The sequence below is a fragment of the Aquarana catesbeiana genome, linkage group LG03 (genome assembly GCF_042186555.1).
Source record: "Aquarana catesbeiana isolate 2022-GZ linkage group LG03, ASM4218655v1, whole genome shotgun sequence".
Classification (NCBI taxonomy): domain Eukaryota; kingdom Metazoa; phylum Chordata; class Amphibia; order Anura; family Ranidae; genus Aquarana; species Aquarana catesbeiana.
The window spans coordinates 625,461,261-625,480,665 of record NC_133326.1 but is presented as its reverse complement, the minus strand read 5'-3'; the positions used below and the strand labels follow the sequence as shown (position 1 = coordinate 625,480,665).

Sequence of the window (19,405 nt, the reverse complement as noted above, 5' to 3'; positions counted from 1 at the left end):
AAAAACCTCTTGGCCTAAATTAAAGGCTTCCAACAGCTGCCAAAGATATCACTACCCTATATTATCAAAATGCCTTAGCAGCATCTGTAAAGCATCGTTCTGTTTCCCATATGTAGTGTTGGTAATTGGAGGTTTAAATATAATCTCCTTATAATACCAGATGTAGATCTATTCAGGATAAATCCAGATTGGTCTGTGTGAACCAGTTTATGTATACTAGACAGACAATTGAAGAGAACCTTAGCAAGTATTTTGATGTCTGTAGTCATTAAGGATATATGAATCTGGGAGTGCTTGGTCTTTCCCTGATTTAGGTAGTACTATAATATTTGCTTCATGCTTGGACTGAGGTAAGGATCCTAAAATTTGAGCGGATTTTATGGTGGCAAGTAACTCAGGAAATCAAAGTTCTCCATATTTCAAATATATTTTCCTAGGTAAGCTGTCGTTCCCAGGGGTTTTATTGTTCAGGAACTCAGAGTGCCTGCTGCAGTTTCTCCAGGGGGCATTAAGTGCCCTAACCCTTTCCTCTATTTTGGGTAGGGAAGCATGCTGTAAAAATTGTTGGAAATCAGAATCTACATATAGAATCCTTGTATCATATAGGGATTCAAAGTATTGCCTAAAACCCTGTAAAATAGAGGCTGTATCTGATCTGTGTCTAAAGATAAGGAAGTTACAAAGGATGGGGTCATCTGCGATTTTGTAATCAGCGCCAGCAAATGTCCCGTGTGTGCCCCATCTTCGAAATTTTTTTTGTACTGAAAGATCATTTTTCTCTGCATTTTCTAAAGGTCTTGCACAGTACACTTGCTGGGCATGAAACCAGGCCTTTTTTGCTACCTGTGTACCAGCCACTTTAAGGTGTAGACCAACTGAGCGTACCATTTGTGAAATAGATTGAAAGATGGGTCTGTGACAATACAATTCCCTAAAATTGATTCTCCATTTTCAAAGCCAATAAAGCTTGTGAAAGTGTTTCTTTTTAGTTTAGTATGTACGACTAATTTCCAACTTCTTATTCTTGTAATGGTCAACAAACCTACTCAACTAGCATATCTTGATTCAAAGTGGAAGCAGCAGTGCTGGTAGGCAGCGATTCCATCCCGATAAGACTTCACACGTGAAACAAATTAATCCAATATACTTAGCTGAGAATTTTTGCTGCCGCTTGCACTCATGATCCAATTTAGATAAATCTTCTGATAGATATCAATTTGAAAATGACAAGCAATAGGATAGAAAGCCTAACAGCATGATCATTATAAAGGCATTTAGTAGAGCATGGGGTGTATGCCATCATACCTAGGGGTTCCCACAGGTCCTTGAACACTTTTCTTGGGTTTCTTAGCTGGAGGTTCCCGAGATCTGTTCTTGCGAGACTCCTCAACCTCCTCTTTCCTTTTGTGCTTTTCCTTCCGCTTTTCACGTTCCTTCTTCTTTGGTTTGTTTGGCTGAGGCTGAGATAGGGCTGCCAATTGTTCATGCACAGCTTTTAACTGTAAGAAAAGTTGTCAATAAAGCAAATGGTTAATTCCCCAAACCAGAGTCACAAGGAAAATCGGATGCTGTATGTTTGCGTACCTGCTCCTGAAGCTCTGCTAATCTCTGTGCTCTCTCTTCCTCACTGTCAGAACTGCTCTCACTGTCAGAAGAGCTGTCACTGCTGCTATCACTGGAGCTGTGAGGAGGGCCTTTGACAGAAGGGGCAGGAGGACAAGGGGTGGGTGACGGTGCCGGTGCTGGAGCTGGGGCTTCTTCTGGCTCATCTGGCATCTTGGCCAATCGCATTTCAAACACGTCCTGTAAATTCCACAGAAAATATATAATACATGTTATTACTCATTTCTTTTTCATCTATCATGAAGGGTAATATAACAAGTTTCCATTTTCAACAAATCAGCAATTACGCTCTTTTAGAATTTAAAGTTGGTGTTCTATATATACAGTATTTTTAATCAAATTATTTTCTTTAGCCATTTATATTTAAATTTTTTAATATTTGGGATAAATCCCCACAGGATCCAGGTGCTTGTAAAATCATTCATCAAATTAGGATTTTTGGTTCACTTATAAAATCCTTTTCTTGGGGTACATCACAGGACTTGATACTCATGACTACTTGGCTATGCTGCCATATTCAGGTGGACACTGGCTCAAACATTTTTTATCAAGACACGTATCCCAGCCCAGGTATGATCCCTACAAGCTCAGCTAAGCCTCAGTTTTGTAGCAAGCAATGAGTAACAGACAAGAGGGGAGGGGATGCCCCTGATACCATAGGGCAAGAAAATGAGATAAGTCCACCTAAAAATAATGGCTTGAGAAGCAACCCAACCCTTAGGAGGACCCTCAGGTAGAACAAACCAGGATTCAAACTGATGAAATGAAGCCGCAGACTTCACATAAACTCAAACAGCTAGATTATCATCAGTTAGAACATCCTCCATAGAGTGAAGTACCTTCTCCTAAGAACGTGTAGGTTAAGGACAAAAAGGTGGCAACACAATGTCCTAAATGGTTGAAATGGTTGCCGCACAGGAGGAATTACCCATGTTACATGGTGCATGCACAAAACAAGAAATAAGAAAACTGATCAGCAACTTTCACTCTTCTGACAACCAAGTTCTTTGGACCAAGAGGTACAGATCCAAGGACTACTGAGGTTTGTCCCACACTGACAGGATACTGCGCTTTAGAGCTCTGGAGTGAAACTGGGCGTAGAGGACTGCATCAAAATTGAGGGACTTTCCAAATGTCCTCAGGGAGGACTCCTGGGCTCAAAGAGAAAGGCATTTCACCTGTCGTAATATGTTCTCCTGTGCCATCTTGAGAATCTAAGAATCCTAAGGAACTCAAGGCGTGGTATCAGAACCAATGCTGAGTTCTGAAGGTTCGGCACCCAGCTGAACTATTCCAGGACCTGTACCGTTTGATAGTCATTTGACAACCTTTTCTGAGTCAAATGCTACTTGGGAAACAAGTCTTCCAGGTACCCCACAATGGGAATACCCCAGTTCCTCAACAACTTCAGAACTAGGACCAACACCTTAGTAAACACTCTTGGGGCCAGACAGGCTAAAAATCAATGCTACAAATTAATAGTAGCAACCCTTCACTGCGAACTCCCAATTCTAAAGACCACTGAGGTTCAGAATAGGCTGGACATCTCCTTACAGCTTGGGAATCGTGAACAGGTTGGAATAGAAGGCTTGAGATCTCTCCCCTGTGGACAAATGTGCAATGACCCCTTGGAACAGCAAACTTCCAGGACTGCAAAAAAAAAAAAAAAAAAAAACACACCAAGAAGATACCCTTGAACAAATAATTCATGGAAGGTGAAAGCCAAAGAGCTTCAGCTTGAAGCCTCCGAACACCACGATGCAGACCCAGTCATCTGTGAAACCCCTTCAAAGTGAGGCTTGGCCCCCAGAACGTGATGGCTTAGGAATCCAGTTCTTACAGAACTGGGATGTAGGCTTTTACCTGGAGCTCAAGGCTAGCTGCTTACAAAAGGAACTCTTCTTGGATTATGAAAGCATCAATGGTTTCTGACTTTTCATCTTCTTCTAAAGTGGTAAAGAGTGTGTTTTTTCAACACAGGCAGCTTTTGAATGAAGGCATTCAAGGACGGTCCAAAAAAAGTGTTCGCCCTCATAGGGCAGCCTCAGGCAGAGAAGTTCTGCCGAAAAACACTTGAGCCATAGGATTCTTCTCATGTTGACATACATAGTTGCCCAGCTGTGAGGCTGCCTCATGGAGTCTTTCAAAGCATCTACAAAGAAACTCAATGTTCTTGGAAATTTCCCCTAGAGTCGAATAGCAAAATCTTCAGGGTCCGATTCTCTGGAATGGAGCATGTGCTTCCCCAGATTTTAGGGGCTTGGCAAACTCCCAACACAGCCACCTCAGGCTGCACTGCTGCTCCTACTGGAGAGAACACCTTAAAAAGAGGGCCTCTAACCTCTTATCAATGGTGTCTTTCAAACATCCCACAATATTCCTCACTTGACAAAAGGAAGCAAAGGATTGTACCACTGACGGTAGAAATACCAGATGGGGGAGGGGTTCAGAGAAAATCTGATACTAAGGGGAGCTATTACAGTATGAGCTCTGCAGGGGGTCCTCCCAACCTGATGGTGGGATCTGGGAGCCCACACCATCATCTAACCCCTAACCTCCCACCCACCAACTATACCTGCTCGAAGCCATGGCTTTCTGGCAGTCTGTAAGCCCTTATACTGCACAAAAACAGCCCAAAATGCGCTAGAAAAACATGTCAAAGTCCAGAGGCACCTAACAGTTCATCCATCGCAGTGGAAGCTTCCCACATGGCCTTTGGGGACTCTACTTTCCCTATGGGGAATCACTGTACTAGAGCTGTAGAGCGTTCTGCCAGTGAGTTCACCTAGAAAGCTGTACAGAGGAGATTGCTGCCCACAGAATCTAGCGCTATCCGGCAACGCTACAAGCCATTCCCACACTTGCATTTGGGGTCTTGGTACATTTCTTCTCGGCATGCTGGCTTTAACGACTGATCCAAATAGAGTCCAAGTCAGCTCCATCAAGGTTGTTCGAAACTGGCTAGAAAACAGGAAAACTAAGCTCAAAAAATAATTGAATTAAAAAAAAAAAGACCCAGGGAGGCACATCCATCACCTAAAGACACTAGCTAAAAACTAAGGCTTAGCTGAGCTGGCAGGGGATCCCTAACTTGTTGAGGCCAGTGCCCTTTTACCTGTATGAAACATCATAAAAAAAAATAAAATATCAATTCCTCTGTCCTATGTTGTATCTCTAACACTTATCACTGTCCTGTAAAATTTTAGTTAGTAGATGGGAGTCAGGCAGAGCTATATTTTCCAGAATTCACTTTCACTTCTAAGCACGCTATTGCCAAAACTTTTGCATTTGGAAACAGTATACATAGTAGAAGAAAATCCACTACACAACAATGCAGATCATTAGCATACAGATTTCTGTCCATTTGCAGCCCAATGCTTACTGGTCTTCTCACCTCCCTTTTGGCCAGTGAGGATACCCATTTATTCCTCCTAGAGACAGGGGCAAAAAGCGCAGGAAGGTGCAGTTTATAGGACGACAGGGATCAAGTTACATATTACCCAAAAAAGCAACTCAAATTTTTACCTACCATTGGATTTGCTAATCTGTTCAGCTACTCTTGTGATCCAGCCACCCATAAAAGTTATCATAGCTAGATCCTTAAGGTGATATTAAACAATTTTGAAAGCATTTTCAGCAGCAGATTTAATCTTTGCATATGTTCCAAGTTTAAGCTGGTGCCGTGACTGCTGCCCCAGGATTCCTGCATCAGGGTGGCTCCATTATCTTGTAGCAGCCTATGGATCCACCCTTGCATGCGGGAAATAGAGTTGTGTCTCCTTTCACTGTGTGCATCAAAAGAAACACAAAGCCATGTAACCCCCCTGCATCTCACTCCTCCCCCTCTCTTCTCCAAGCCAACAGACTGGCTGGAGACTGCACTGTCCACTGGTAACTCTTTCTTGGAAACGCTAAATTTTCAGGAAAGCAGCAGAGAGAGCAGAAGCCAGCAGCATTGTGCTGGGGTAAGAATTTGTAACATTTTTAACTGGAGAACGTTGATTTTATTGTACTTTATTAATGAGGTGGATGGTCAAAAAAAAAAAACAAACAGTCATTTTCAATACGCAGACTAGATCAATTGCTGCTGATAGCTGAACACAAGCGCATCCTCTCACAAGGCTGCACTCCCCATAAATCCTAAGGCTTGCCACATACTCTATCCTGTGAGGAGTACAACTCTCCATCAGACAGGTCTAAGAGAATAAGACTTTGTGGAAAGTTTGCCAAACCCCAGCTTGTTACCTGCAGCTTGCGGGCCATAGCCACCACCTCATGGTCTGGAGGGTTGTACTTGTAACAGTTAGAAAACATAAGCCGCACATCAGAGGCAAAGTCCTGGGCATCTCGATACTCCTTATTCTCCAACTTCATCTGTAGACAACAGAACAAGCTAGCCATTTAAAGATGTTCAGTAAGTCTAGTCAATGTATACACCTGCACCAAGTCTGGCAGCGATACTGGTGACATTGTCAGTAACAAGCTTCAGTGTTTCATCAAGAGTTGCATGTATATAAAATGTATTAAGGTTCTTCAGGAAAGAATTAAAATCATTGAAAAATACTCGTTGTTTGGACACTTGTTACTATAAATATGCAACACTACAAATCAAACTAAACCCGTCGTGTTGGGTAAATCAAACTGAGCATATGACATAAGCAGAGATAACCTATAATGAAAATTGCAGTTAAAATGATCAGCAGATCCAAAAAGACAGACAGTTGCTGTTAATATGCAGAACTCTAGACATCCAGTTAACTGAAACATGTGCAGAGTTTAAAAGTGACTAATGGAATAACAGATGAATAGGAAGAATCAGCAGACAGAATGGGAGAAAACATACTCCACTTTTAGAAGAAAAGTAGAGATGTATACAAATATCAGAAGTGTTTATTTGCAATTTTAACATTAGGCTTTTACAGATGTTAACTTCTGATTAAAGTGAAACTTAATGCCAACAAATAAAAATGAGCGAACAAGCAAGATTGTTAATGCAGAAGAGACAAGCTTTGTCTCTTCTGCATTAAAGTTACTTACCTGCCTGTTTGCCCCTGTACAGTGAGCTGTGCACGTGCAGCTCACTGCAAGAATTTGCAATGTCCAAGCTGACTGCACTCCCGCACATGTGTGGGAGTAGCATCACCCCCGCCCAGCCAATGAAAGCAGCCGAAAATCAAGACCTGGAAGCCGGCCACCTAAAGATGCCGTCAGGGAGCCCCTTGATGCTGCATTGCTGCAGCTGAGGTGAGTATAACTCTGCTTTAGCTATGGGCAAAATAAAGTAAATTTTACCACCTGCTGATTCTGCAATAAGATTGGTTATTTTCAGTTCCTGTAACAAGTCAAAATTTCAGCTGTATTAACTGGATCAACAAGTATTAAAACAGTTATGAAGAAGGGGGGGTTGGAGACTCACCAAGCAAAACCTGCTTTAACAACAGACAAAATTATTTTTGACGTTACAGGAAAAACTACTATGTTAATACTAGTGGCAGGCTGCATCTTGTAATTTTTCAATCTACCCAACTTTAAAAGCATAGTCCACTTTTATGGCCATGTGAAATGATACACCTATGTTTAGGGTGTACCATAATCACATTCCACAACCCCCCCAACCCACTTACCTGAATCGCGGGGTGCTTATCCCCGTAGTCACTATTTGTTTTAAATTTGGCCCTGCCTGTACAGCCATGTTATCCATTTTTAGAGATCTGTGAAGGAAAAGACTACAAGTCTCATCTGCCACTGCGGCAGAGTAACTCATATATCTCAATGGAGCACAAGTGTGATGATGTCAACCCACTTGTAGTCCATTTCCTCAAGCCCCATAAACAAAGGGGGGCTGGGTTATTAATGTAGGAACCTGTACATTTCACCTGTGCTGTACTGAGTGCCGTAGTAATGCTGGGTAGGCTTTAAAACGGTTGTAAACCTCAGACATGAAATATGAACAAAGCATAACCATTTATAGTGTGTGCTTGTCTCAATCCACAGCATTAAGTGCCTGCTGCCTCATTCTTCTGCCATCTGCATGAGTCACCTCTGATAGGTTTTCCTGACACCAAGAAAAAAAAAAAAGGTGACTGTGCGGGAGCTTCAGGATACAGCCTGTAATTGATTGCCTCAGCTCTGTTCTTGTGTGAAGGGCGGTGTGAATCAACTCTTAGAGCTCTCCTCACTGAGCTTTGCAGAGTGTAACTTCAGCTTAGACAAGCTGTATAAATTATGCACTTTGAACTGCTCTGTAGAAGAGAGGGTGCCACCTGGTGCTAGACACTTCACGGGGTACATGTAAGGGTTTACAACTAATTTAATACAAAAAAAATATATATTTAAAAAAACTGTATAACTATTATTTTACTAAAGTGGGAGTATCATTTTTGCAAAAGGTTGAATATAGCTTTAGATACAGTTTTCATCACGTGCTCTGTTTGATTTGCCCACAGTGGTGACCGGTTTACTTCAACAACCATTCCTCAGTCAGCACTGCTGATCCCAAAACCAGGTGCTGATCTGACACAGCCTTTAACTGCTGAAATTTGAGCTGGCCATACATTATACAATTTTCTTATTCAATGTGCTTTAGATTTACATTCAACTATGTAGTGTATGTGACTGCCTGATTGCATACAAATTGAAAGTGTTTAGGTCTGACCTCCTATTATATGCATTTGGTAAATCTTTGGGAAAAATTGTACAAGAAAAATAGTATAATGCATGGGCAGCCTTAGGAACGAAGTGTAATGAATAACTGAACAGTTCTTTTTCTAGGTACAATGACTTTTCTAGAGATCCTCTTTAAAGGGCTTCTGAACAAAAGCACTAGGCTGATAAATGTATGAGCATTCATGCCATTAAATTTCAGCATAGACGGGTATGTTATCCCTGATAATGTATGTGTTTGTATGTATCTATATACTAGATTATGTGCCAAATTCAAGACACAAGCCTAGTCTATTAGTGTGACTTAATGAAGTGTGAAAGTATGAAACACAGGTTCTTCTCACACCTTAATAGTGCTCAGGTCCATTGGATGCTTGATAATTTCGCAGTAGTCGTGCAGTCCAAGAGCTTCTACATCTACAGGTTTATAAAAAGGCCAAGCATACGAGGTGTGTTTCTTAGCAAACATTTCACGCACAATGCCGGTGCAGTAGAGCAGTTGCTCGGAAACCTTGGTGCTGCTGTTTGTCTGAACTGGTTGGACAATGATTGGGGTGTGCAGAACAGGAGGTGCAGGAAGTTGAGAGTCAGGAACCTCTGTCTTCTTTGCTGGCCGAGACTGGCGACCACTCTCCCTTTTTGGTAAAGGTCTAGCGGGCTTTGAATCGCTGGGTAGGGGAGAGGATTCATGGAGGGGATCATGGGCTGTAGGGGTCGTGGTATCTGCTTTCCTCTTCACCCCTTTCTGTGGTGAAGAAAAAACATTTTTTAGAAAAAGGAGAAAAAATAAACACACAAGATCAGATAAATTAATGTACTTGACACAGCAGAATAGCCAGACAGACAGCCTCTATATCTAAAGCACATTATTCTTGGAGTCTAGCAAATTTAGGACCAATTTTAAAGCCACCTACAGAAAAAAACAGACCCATGCCAGCACAGCCCATATCAGATGTAAACAATTCTCTTAGCGTAGCTCTTCGTTCCAAAGTACACACAAAAAAGGCCAATCGATCAGGCACTTCAAATCATTAAATGTATCTTAATACTTGGCCTATTTGAACTCACCGTTCTTCTCACCTTTACGGGCTGAGTGGTAGTCGAGATGACAGGTGCATGGCTCTGAACAGACTGAACAGCAGGGGGTATTGTTGTGGGCACCACCATTTCCTTAATGACAGCAGGCGGGTATGTAATTGGAGCTGGAGTAACAGCAGGGGTACGGGCAGGTGGGGTGCGGGTCTGTGGAGGGGTAGGTGCTTGGGTCACAGCAGGAGGGGTTGGGGTCGCAGGTTTGGATACAGCTAAAGAGTTAAGAAAAAATAAATAAATTAAAAAAGAAGAAGAAGAAGAAGAAGAAGAAGAAGAAGAAGAAGAAGTTGAAGTGCCGGAAACACCAGGTTTATGTTGTTTAGCAACGTAGTAGTTCTAAAGAAATATAATATAGATATAAAAAAAAGCACCCCATTGTTAACTTACGTGTCACAGGTGGCTTTGGGACAGTCTTCTCAGTTTGGCTTATTGATGGAACCCGTGTCCTCATGGGGGTGACTGAGGCATCTGGAAGGCACATAAGACACTTAAACATCTGTGTTTCTTCAAAAAGCTTCAGCTAACTGGTGCCACTATTTATCATTCTATGAGCACCAGCCTTCCAACGCTATCAACAAAATGGTATTACCATTCCTCTAATCACACTACTTAGTTACTGAAAAGACTGCCCATGCACCCCAGTCACCTGGTTCCCGCCTCCCTCGGCCACGTCCTTTGCTTTGAACAATCGGTAATTCTGTTTCTTCCTGAGGCATTTCTGAAATCTTCTGCAGGAAAAGTTTCTCCAAAGCCTCAGCCATCAGAACGATGTCATCCCCAGGCTAAAAACAAAACAATCATTACATATGCAGTTAGGAATATATTAATAAAACAGGGCTTTATACTCAAGATGTTTCACCATAATTAGTGAACTGTTAGTTTCTTATAAACAACTGTCTTACTAATAGCCATAATAGAGGTTTCCTCAACACTAAACTGCTATAAACCCAACAAAAACCTTCATTACACTAGCTGCAATAAACCTTGCAAAGTTTGTGTGGGGTCCCATGATTACTCATAGCTGCTGCATGCTAAGGTCTCCCTAAGCCAAGCTGTAAGCAGTTATTCTGGATTCTATGAGACTCTAAATGCAGCAGTCTTTACTTGAGGTTATGGGAGGGGAAGGGGTACATCTGCATGTACTGATAAACGTCAACCAGCCAGTTCCAGGTTAGCAGCATGCAATGTGCCGCTCCCGCCACTGGACACAGCGGATTACGGATCACGGTACCTACGGCCCAGTGAGCATGTGATCACTATGGGATCACATGATTACAAAATGAACAAAGCTGTTATGAATGAATTCATTCATAACAGCTGTGTTTCCTATGCTGTGACGGGCTCACAGCCATCACATGGTACCTGGCCCAATCATCATCACAATGATCATCATTGTAACAGCAATCAAAAAAAAAAAAAAAATACCGATCATCACCTAGAGTAGTGCGGTGTTGCTATGATGACACTGAACTACACTGAAACACTGAAAGTAAAAAAAATGATTAAAAAAAAAATAATATAGATAAAAATGTTTAAAAACTAAAAAATATTTTTAAAAAAATATACTGTCACCAGTCAGTGTCTCCGATGACCGCCACACCAGTTATAAGACGACGGTGTAATCCACTGGTGACAGTATGTCCGGGTTAACACAGGTGTAACATGCGCTTCAACTTTGGGGGCACATGTTGCATGACATGTATAAATCAATGGTTCCCAATGAGAACCCCCCCCAAGACAATACCAGACCCTTCGGTCTGGTATGGATTGAGGAGAAACCCCACGCCAAAAAATAAATACATTAAAAAAAAAAAAACAAACAAACAAAAAAAAAAAAAACAGCATGGGGTCCCCCCAAAATCCAAAACAAACCCTTCTCCAAGCACGCAGCCTGCAGATCAGGAAAGGAGGGGGATGAGCGAGCCCCCTTTTACCCCTACTCATTCACCCAAAAAAAAGTGTCAAGAAGAAAGAAAAAAACAGTACACAGGTTTTTGACAAAGTCCTTTATTAAAAATGAAGAATGTGCCCCGTCATAGCTCCAACGAGTCTTCTCCCTCCAGTTCTTCTCTCTCCGGTGAGGTCTTCTTCCTCCTGATGTCAGCTCCCACTGTTGTGTTAGCTCCGGAAGAAGACCTCACCGGAGAGAGAAGACTCGGAGCTACGACTGGGGAAATTTTTCAACCACCACCCACAGTTGTCGGGAAGAGGCCCTTGTCCCCATCAGCATGGGGACAAGGTGCTTTGGGGTGGGGCGCAGAGCCCCCCTGTCCCAAAGTACACACTCACCATGTTGAGGGCATGTGGCCTGGTAAGGGCTGCTTGCGTGGATAAGTGTCTGGTATGGATTTGGGGGGACCCCATTTTTTAAAAATGTTGGCATAGGGTCCCCCCTCAAGATTTATACCAGACTCAAAGTTCCTGGTATGGTCGGATCCAGGTTGGATCCTGTTCATTGAAGTCGCATCGAAGTCAGACATGAAGTCGTAGGGCAAAGTCGGATCAGAGGTCGTCCGACTTCCATGTCGGAGCAGTGTGAACCCGGCCTAAAATATGATTCAAAGACCTCAGTGCTCACCTTATTATAAATGTAGCAATTTGTAAACATTGTGTTGAAATCCTGGATACATTCCTGCGCATTAGTGTAATAATAGTTTTCCAGGCGCTTCTTGATGGTACCCATGTCCATTGGAACTTTGATAATTTTATAATAGTCCTAAAAACCAAAAAATAAATAAAATAAATTAAGAAATTATAAAAAAACACTCCTCTTTTTCTCAGAACTTCTTGAGACTGTAACAATGTTTGTCTTTTCTCCACATTTCTAAGGCCCCTTTCACACTGGGGCGGTGGGGGCGTCGGCGGTACAACAGCGCTATTTTTAGCTCTGCTTTACCGTCATTCTTGCAGCGGTATTCGGCCGCTAGCGGTGCGGTTTTAACCCCCGCTGGCGGCCGAAAAAGGGTCAAAGCGGAGTTCCACCCAAATTTTGAACAATATCTGTATGTATTCTCTTCCTTGCCTAGATGCTGACATGCCGTTTAAAAAAATTTAAATCGCCGTAATTACCTTTTATTTTTCTATTCTTCTTTGCACTTCCTGGTTCTCCTCCCGTGGGAGTAGGCGTGTTTCTAGCCTCTCCCAGACTCCTGGGAGCTAGTCTCAGGCTTCCCAGGATGCCACTGAGCATGTGCGGGAACGAGCGGTGAATGCTGGGAGCACAGCATTCACTACATCCAGGAAATAAATGCTTGTGGGCTTCAAATGCCCACAATGAAGATGGAAACCGCCTGCAGTGAATAATATAAGTTATTCTTTCCGACGAAATCTGACACAGGCGGACATATTACACACAATATGTGAGTATGTAATGCTGAGAAGAAAAGTTTGTGAATGAACTCAAAAAAAAAAAAAACGATAGATAGGTGGACCCCCGCTTTAAAATCCCTCGTACAGCGCGGCTATAGCCGCGGTATTACCGCGCTGTCCCATTGATTTCAATGGGCAGGAGCGGTGAAGGAGCGGTGAATACACCGCTCCTTCACCGCTCCAAAAAAGCAGTTTGCAGGACTTTTTTCACCGCCCTGCCTGCGCACCGCTTCAGTGTGAACGCCCTCGGGCTTTCACACTGAACAAACAGCGGAGGCTGTTTAGGGGCGGTTTTCAGGCGGTATTTTTAGCTCAATACCGCCTGAAAACCGCTCCAGTGTGAAAGGGACCTTACAGAGAACTCACCAAGACAGAATAGACACATGTACTATAATGAAGCTCGAAAGGACAGACAACATGCTTAAAGTGGTTGTTAACCTCAGACATGAAATATGAACAAAACATATACCTCTGTAGTGTGAACTAAGTGTCATTTCTGTCTGCTGCTTCATTCCTCTGCTATCTGCATGAGTCACTTCTGACAAGTTTTCTTGACACCAAGAGAAAAAAGGTGATGGGGAGAGATCTGCACACAACCTGTGATTGACAGCCTCAGCTATATCTGTGTGAAGGGGGTGTGTCCCTTTGCTCCAATCACCTGAGCCCTGCAGAGTGCAACTTCAGCTCTCTGCCCCCTGTTTTCTGACAGCTCAGACAACCTATATAAATGATGGGCTTTGAATGGATTAGGGCTGCAACTAATGATTATTGTCATAATTGTTTAGTTGGCCAATGAATGTTTCGATTAATAGGATAAAAAAGAAAAAATGTTTTTACCTGAGCCCCATCCTGATCAAGTGAGTGTCAATCACAGCCAGTCAACCAATGAGAAGGGGGGGGGGGGGGGTCGAGTAGCGACTCTGAATGCATGGACACTCAGAGTAGTGGCTCGTGAACGAGCCTACTTGAGTGCCCCCAGAGCAACTCCCCCCAGAGGGAGGAGCCAGGTGTCCTGGCACGGGACCTGAAAACCGGAGGATCTGGACTGCTCTGTGCAAAACCACTGCACAGAGCAGGTAAGTATGCCATGTTTGTTATTTTTTTTTTTTACTTGCCGTTAATTTATACTGTGCAACAGTAAAAGTAATAATATATAGGCGGCCCGTAATCACTTTCTGAAAAAGAAAGAAACTCACAAAAAACTTCACTCCAAAGAAAAGGAAAAATCTCTATCTCCACACTCCTAGTGGAAGGCTTACCCTTCTTTCTGTGCTAGTGACAATGATCACTATAACAGAGGGCCAATGAATATGCTCATTGGAAGACCAAGGCGGCAATAAAGTTAATGACAGATGTTTTAATGATTCGCTGCTTTATCTAATCAAGGTTAAAGTGTTACTAAACCCAGGACTCTGCATTCACTCTAGCTGGTCTCTCACAGTACACAATACATGGAAATGCAATTATTTTAGTAAATACAAACTGCTAAATACCTTTTCTAATCAGCAGTATATAGCAGTCTTATGATTTCTATCAGTTCCTGGTAAAGCTTGTAGGAGGAGTTTTCATACTGCACTAAACTGTCCTACGAGGCTGCAGGGCTCCTGACCCTCTATCTGGACAGTGCTGATTGGCCCTGTGCTGATCACATGCACTCTTCCAAGAGAAAAAAAAAACCTCTCTAGCATCACACACCAAACTGAGCATGTGCAGCCTGATTGCAAAGGCTCGGTCTTATCCAGGGGGACAGTGCAGGGAGGGGAGGATCTGTGCATAAAGGATCAAGCAGCCTTTTTATACAAAGCAAAGGATTAACCCCTTAGGTTCCACGGTGATAATAACAAGCTTTACTGCATATACATACACTGATTTTCTGTTGTGGGTTTAGTAACACTTTAAAGTGTTTGTTAACCCACCCCCCAAAAAAAGAATTGATTTCCTGGTCCCTTAAAGCCGATTACACGGCACAGCGCTTGTGCCATGTAATCTGCCTCCCTCTAAACTGTAAAAAGAAAAAACCGAATCTGCCACTTCCTGTATGGCTTCTCTAAACAGACCACGAAAATTAGGGCTGCTCCACCCTAATCAACGTGGTCAAAGTGCGTCCCTCAGTCATATGCTGTCCTCTCTGCTCTCCTCTCTTCCTCCTCCTTCCTACCTGTCATCCTAGCATACCACGCTGCATTATTCTTTTTTAAAAACGAGAGCTGTAAATACCGTTTTAGCACTGTCTTTAGGCCGGTCACGTGACTCTCGGCCAGGTTTCCAGGGCTACTGCAGGAGAGGCGTGATCTTTGTAAACAAGGCAGATCCCCATTCTGACAGATGATGTCAGAGATCTTCTGTTCCCTGTGATCGGGAACAGTGATCTCTGTCATGTCCCTGGCAGCCCATCCCCCCTACAGTTAGAACACAGTTAACCCCTTGATTGCCCCCTAGTGTTAACCCATTCACTGCCAGTGTCATTTTATAGCAGTGATTGCTGTAATAATGTCACTGGTCCCCAAAAAGTGTCATTTGGGGTCAGATTTAAAAAAAAACAAAAAAAAAAAAAAAAAAAAAAAACGCAGATCGCCGCCATAACCAGTAGAAACAATAAAAAATAAATAAAAGTCCCTAAACCTATCCTGTAGTTTGTAGATGCGATAACTTTTGTGCGCACCAATCAATATACGCCGATTTTTTTTTAACCAAAAATATGTAGAAGAATATATATTGGCCTAAACTGATGAATACAATTTTTTTTTTGGATATGTATTATAGGAAAGTAGAAAAAAAAATTTATTTTTTTTTCAAAATGGTCGCTCTTTGTCTGATTATAGTTTGTTTATAGCGCAAAAAATAAAAACCACAGAGGTGATCAAATACCACCAAAAGAAAGCTCCATTTGTGGGAAAAAAAGGAAATCAATTTTATTTGGGTACAGCATCGCACGACCGCGCAATTGTCAGTTAAAGCGACTCGCAAAAAATGGCCTGGTCGTGAAGGGGGCAAATCTTTCCAGTACTTAAGTGGTTAAAGCAGAACTTCACCTTTGGGTGGAGCTCCACTTTAATGGTCTCATGAGACTGGAGTGACCTGGGTCTTAGTTTTTGGCAGAGGGTCAGCTACCCTAGCTAATGAAGGATCCCAGAGAAGGAACTCGTTGGCAAGAGATCAGGGGCACAAGGAGACTTTTTACAGTCCTTATGGCAACAAGGATTTATATAGCTCTGCTTTAAAAAAAATCCAAAAAAGTCTAATTTCAGACTGCCAGATGTTTAGTTTTGCTGAAGTCTACTGATTCGGGAAGCTTTTTTTTTTTTTCAAATGAATGAAATTGGGTAGATTCAACCATTGGTAAGAGCCCTTTCACACTGGGTCGGGCGTCGGCAGTAAAGCGCCGCTATTGTAAGCGGCGCTTTACCCTCGGTATGCGACCGCTAGCGGGGTAGTTTTACCCCCCGCTAGCGGCCGAGAAATGGTTAAAGACCACCGCAAAGCGCCTCTGCAGAGGCGCTTTGCCGGCAGTATAGCCGCGCCGTCCCATTGATTTCAATGGGCAGGAGCGGTGAAGGAGCTGTATACACTCCGCTCCTTCACCGCTCCGAAGATGCTGCTAGCAGGACTTTTTTTACCGTCCTGCCAGCGCATCGCTCCACTGTGAAAGCCCTCGGGGCTTTCACACTGGAATGAAAGCAGCGGCACTTTCGGGTCGGTTTGCAGGCGCTATTATTAGCGCAATAGCGCCTGCAAACCGCCCCAGTGTGAAAGGACCCTAAAGGCAACATATAAACAAGTGTTTTTACTCACTGGTAAATTGAGCTTGATTGCATCCACAGGCTGTTGAAATGGCCAAGCAAACTGGTGCTTCCATAGCGTTTTGAGCACAGTTTTGAGCAAGTACTGTAACTGGTTGGTCTGACGTTTGGATGGAGTTGGCCTTGCTATATCAGGAGGAGGAGGGTTATTCGTTGATGGCAGCTGAGGCTGTGCTTGAGGGGGGGCAGGCTGTGGGGCCCCAGACATTGGAGCCCCTTCCACTCCGTCGCCCATTCCAGATGTGGCCCTTAGACGTGTACCAAGCCCAGTCTCGGATGACATGCTAGAGCTCCCATCGCATGTAGGGCCAGGCGACCTATAGGAAAAAAAAAAAAAAAAAAAGAACATTATTTTAAAATAAGTCTTCTATGCGTTATCACAAAAAAAAAACAAAAAACAACTTTCCCAAGAGTGGCAGGTAAAGAAAAAAGAAAAGAAATAAAGCACCAAATAAATCAGCACAACACACATATTGTACAGGTGTATATAGGGCTGGGGAAAACATTGATTTAAATCTTGAATCGAGTAGAGAGGTCAAATCGATTCAAAATTTAAACAAATCAAATTTTTTTAGATTTTTATTTTCTTTCACCATGCCGGTCCTGAGGCACTGCGGGCATGAGTTTTTAGGCAAGGCCGCGGCTTTGTCCTAGTCCGCAGCTTCAGCCGGAAGCCGCGGCCTAGCCTAAAAACTCATGCTCGCAGCGCCTCAGGACCGGCGCGGTTTCCAAAGAAAAAAAAAAAGAACTCGATTCGAATCGTGAATCGAGTTTTTTTTAAGAGAATCGAAGATTTTTTTTTAAAGAAAATCTCCCAGCCCTAGGTGTATATAGTGTGTTTGTTATACAAGCCCAATTCCATAAGACTTGGGAAGCTGTGTAAAATCTACACAAACACAGAATTCAATGTTGCAAATCTCAAAAAACAATATATTTTACTTACAGAAGAAGCCCGGGAGATGCCAGCAAGCATTGAAGCAGAGGTAATTAGTGCAGACTTAAGGCCAGGTTCACATATGTGCGGTCACGGGTTTGTGCCTGGAGTCCGATGCGTGTCTGTTCACCGGTTCAGGTCCAAACTTTTGCCTGAATTCGCACCTGAACTGGACCCAAACAGGCACAGGACCTTTTTTCAATTGGATCGTGGCCACCCTAAACATGTGGGAAACGCCTCCATTGTAAGCCAGTCACACTCGCATGTCATGCGAGTTGGATGCGGGGAGACCCACATCCAATTCGCATATGCGTTAACCCAGCCTTAGTTCCACTTTAACTGCAGGCACCAGCAGATATCTCTAAACAATATGTCAAATATCTCTAAAAATACTAGTCTGCCAGGTAGGGCCTTATTCAAAATACAGTAAAGTCACTCCCATATGGTAAAGCAGTATTAAACCCAAAAAAAAAAAAATTAAAATTGCAGCTCACCAATTCTTAGATGTGGTGACTGCATTTAATTTTCTTTTGTAGGTGTTTTTTTTCACCTTGTGATCCAGGCAGCGAGTTTTTTCAACTTTAACAGACTGAACCCTCCAGACAAAAGTAGCAGTTAGAGGGCTGAGACAAACCATTTGAAGTATATGTGAACCCTTAACTTGTAAAACATTCTGTTAAAAAAAAAAAAAAAAATCTCATCACAATCTCTGTTCTCAGCTGCATAAGGTGCTTAGAGTGCTAGGGGTGGAGAAACAGCAGCACACTAATCTTCCAAGTGAAGTATGCAGGGGAGTGTGTCAGCATAAGTATCACGCTAAGATGGATGTGCTCTCGTGCTTTGCATGGTCAGTTTGAAATAGGAGAGCAGGGGGGGCTGGCAGGAACACCCAAGTATTTCACACAAAGGAAGCAATACAAAGATGACACTTTTTAACACCAGTACAAGGTACAACAGGCACATATCAGGAATATGAAATACTGGGGTAATGTATTAACACTGGCAGGGGTGCTTACAATGATCAGCTTTTATTAATTTGTGTAAAACCTTTATTCCAAAAGGGCAAAATATGTTTACAAAAGGTGTTATCTGGAGTTCAGCTTCACTTTGTTAGTCAAGTCCATCAAAAGCTGAGTTTGTAGGAAGCCAATCTGCTGACAGCATTAAAATGGAATTGAACCCTCCTATCCTTTACAGCCAAGGAAGCTGCTTCTGTTTGATCTGCAACTGCCATGGTGCTGCACATATGATCAGTTATGACACCAGCCATTTAGCCCGGGTTCACATCTATGCGAATTAGATGCGGCTTACACCGCATCTAATTCGCAGGACATTTTAAAATACATTCATATGAATGCATCTGGTTCACATATGTGCGTTGCATTCGCACTGCGCATTGCACAAAAAACGTGTGCGTTTTTTGGGCATTGCGGTGCGAACTACAAGCCTATTATCTCCTATGGGAACGCATCTGATTCGCAGATGCATTGCGTTCTGAACAAGGATTTTCTCTTTCTCCTCACTACACCTCCCCCTCTCCCCCCCCCTCCCTCCCCCTCTCCCTGCTCTCTAATCCTGAGCAAAAACGCAATGAATCCGTTGAACAGGAGATTGTTATCTCCCCAGTGAAACCTGAGCTTCAATTCGCACCGCACAAGTGTGAAACAGGGCTTAAAGATTTGATAATTTGGTTGGTTGAAGACACAAGCAAATGTGACAATTCGCAATCCTAGCATTCCAGGAATGTATTGTTTTTGAAACAATTAAAATCGACGGGTTTAGTTCTGCTTTGTAATTTATTGCTAGGGCTCTGGGCTTCAGCAAAATGGCAGCCAATGACAAGAGGAAACAGGAGCAGTGCTGGAGGCAATTTACAGCACACATTTATTTTGGTAGAATTATTATTAATGTGGAATGTATGTTC

The 19,405-nt window shown here is 42.8% G+C and overlaps 1 protein-coding gene across 3 annotated transcripts in view; it reads right to left on the bottom strand.

Moving 5' to 3' along the window:
- Positions 1-19,405, bottom strand: part of BRD4 (bromodomain containing 4) — a 102,153-nt gene that overhangs the window by 38,455 nt on the left and 44,293 nt on the right. For 2 of the 3 annotated variants that reach the window (XM_073622384.1, XM_073622385.1), the window contains exons 2-10: positions 16,540-16,864; positions 11,957-12,094; positions 10,025-10,160; positions 9,766-9,846; positions 9,355-9,590; positions 8,633-9,031; positions 5,869-5,997; positions 1,585-1,803; positions 1,306-1,499 (exon numbers count right to left, since the gene is read on the bottom strand). In XM_073622384.1, coding sequence (XP_073478485.1) covers positions 1,306-1,499; positions 1,585-1,803; positions 5,869-5,997; positions 8,633-9,031; positions 9,355-9,590; positions 9,766-9,846; positions 10,025-10,160; positions 11,957-12,094; positions 16,540-16,830 — 1,823 coding nt within the window. In that variant the 5' untranslated portion in view covers positions 16,831-16,864. The remainder of the gene's footprint in view (positions 1-1,305; positions 1,500-1,584; positions 1,804-5,868; positions 5,998-8,632; positions 9,032-9,354; positions 9,591-9,765; positions 9,847-10,024; positions 10,161-11,956; positions 12,095-16,539; positions 16,865-19,405) is intronic. The other variant, XM_073622387.1, reaches the window with a different exon arrangement.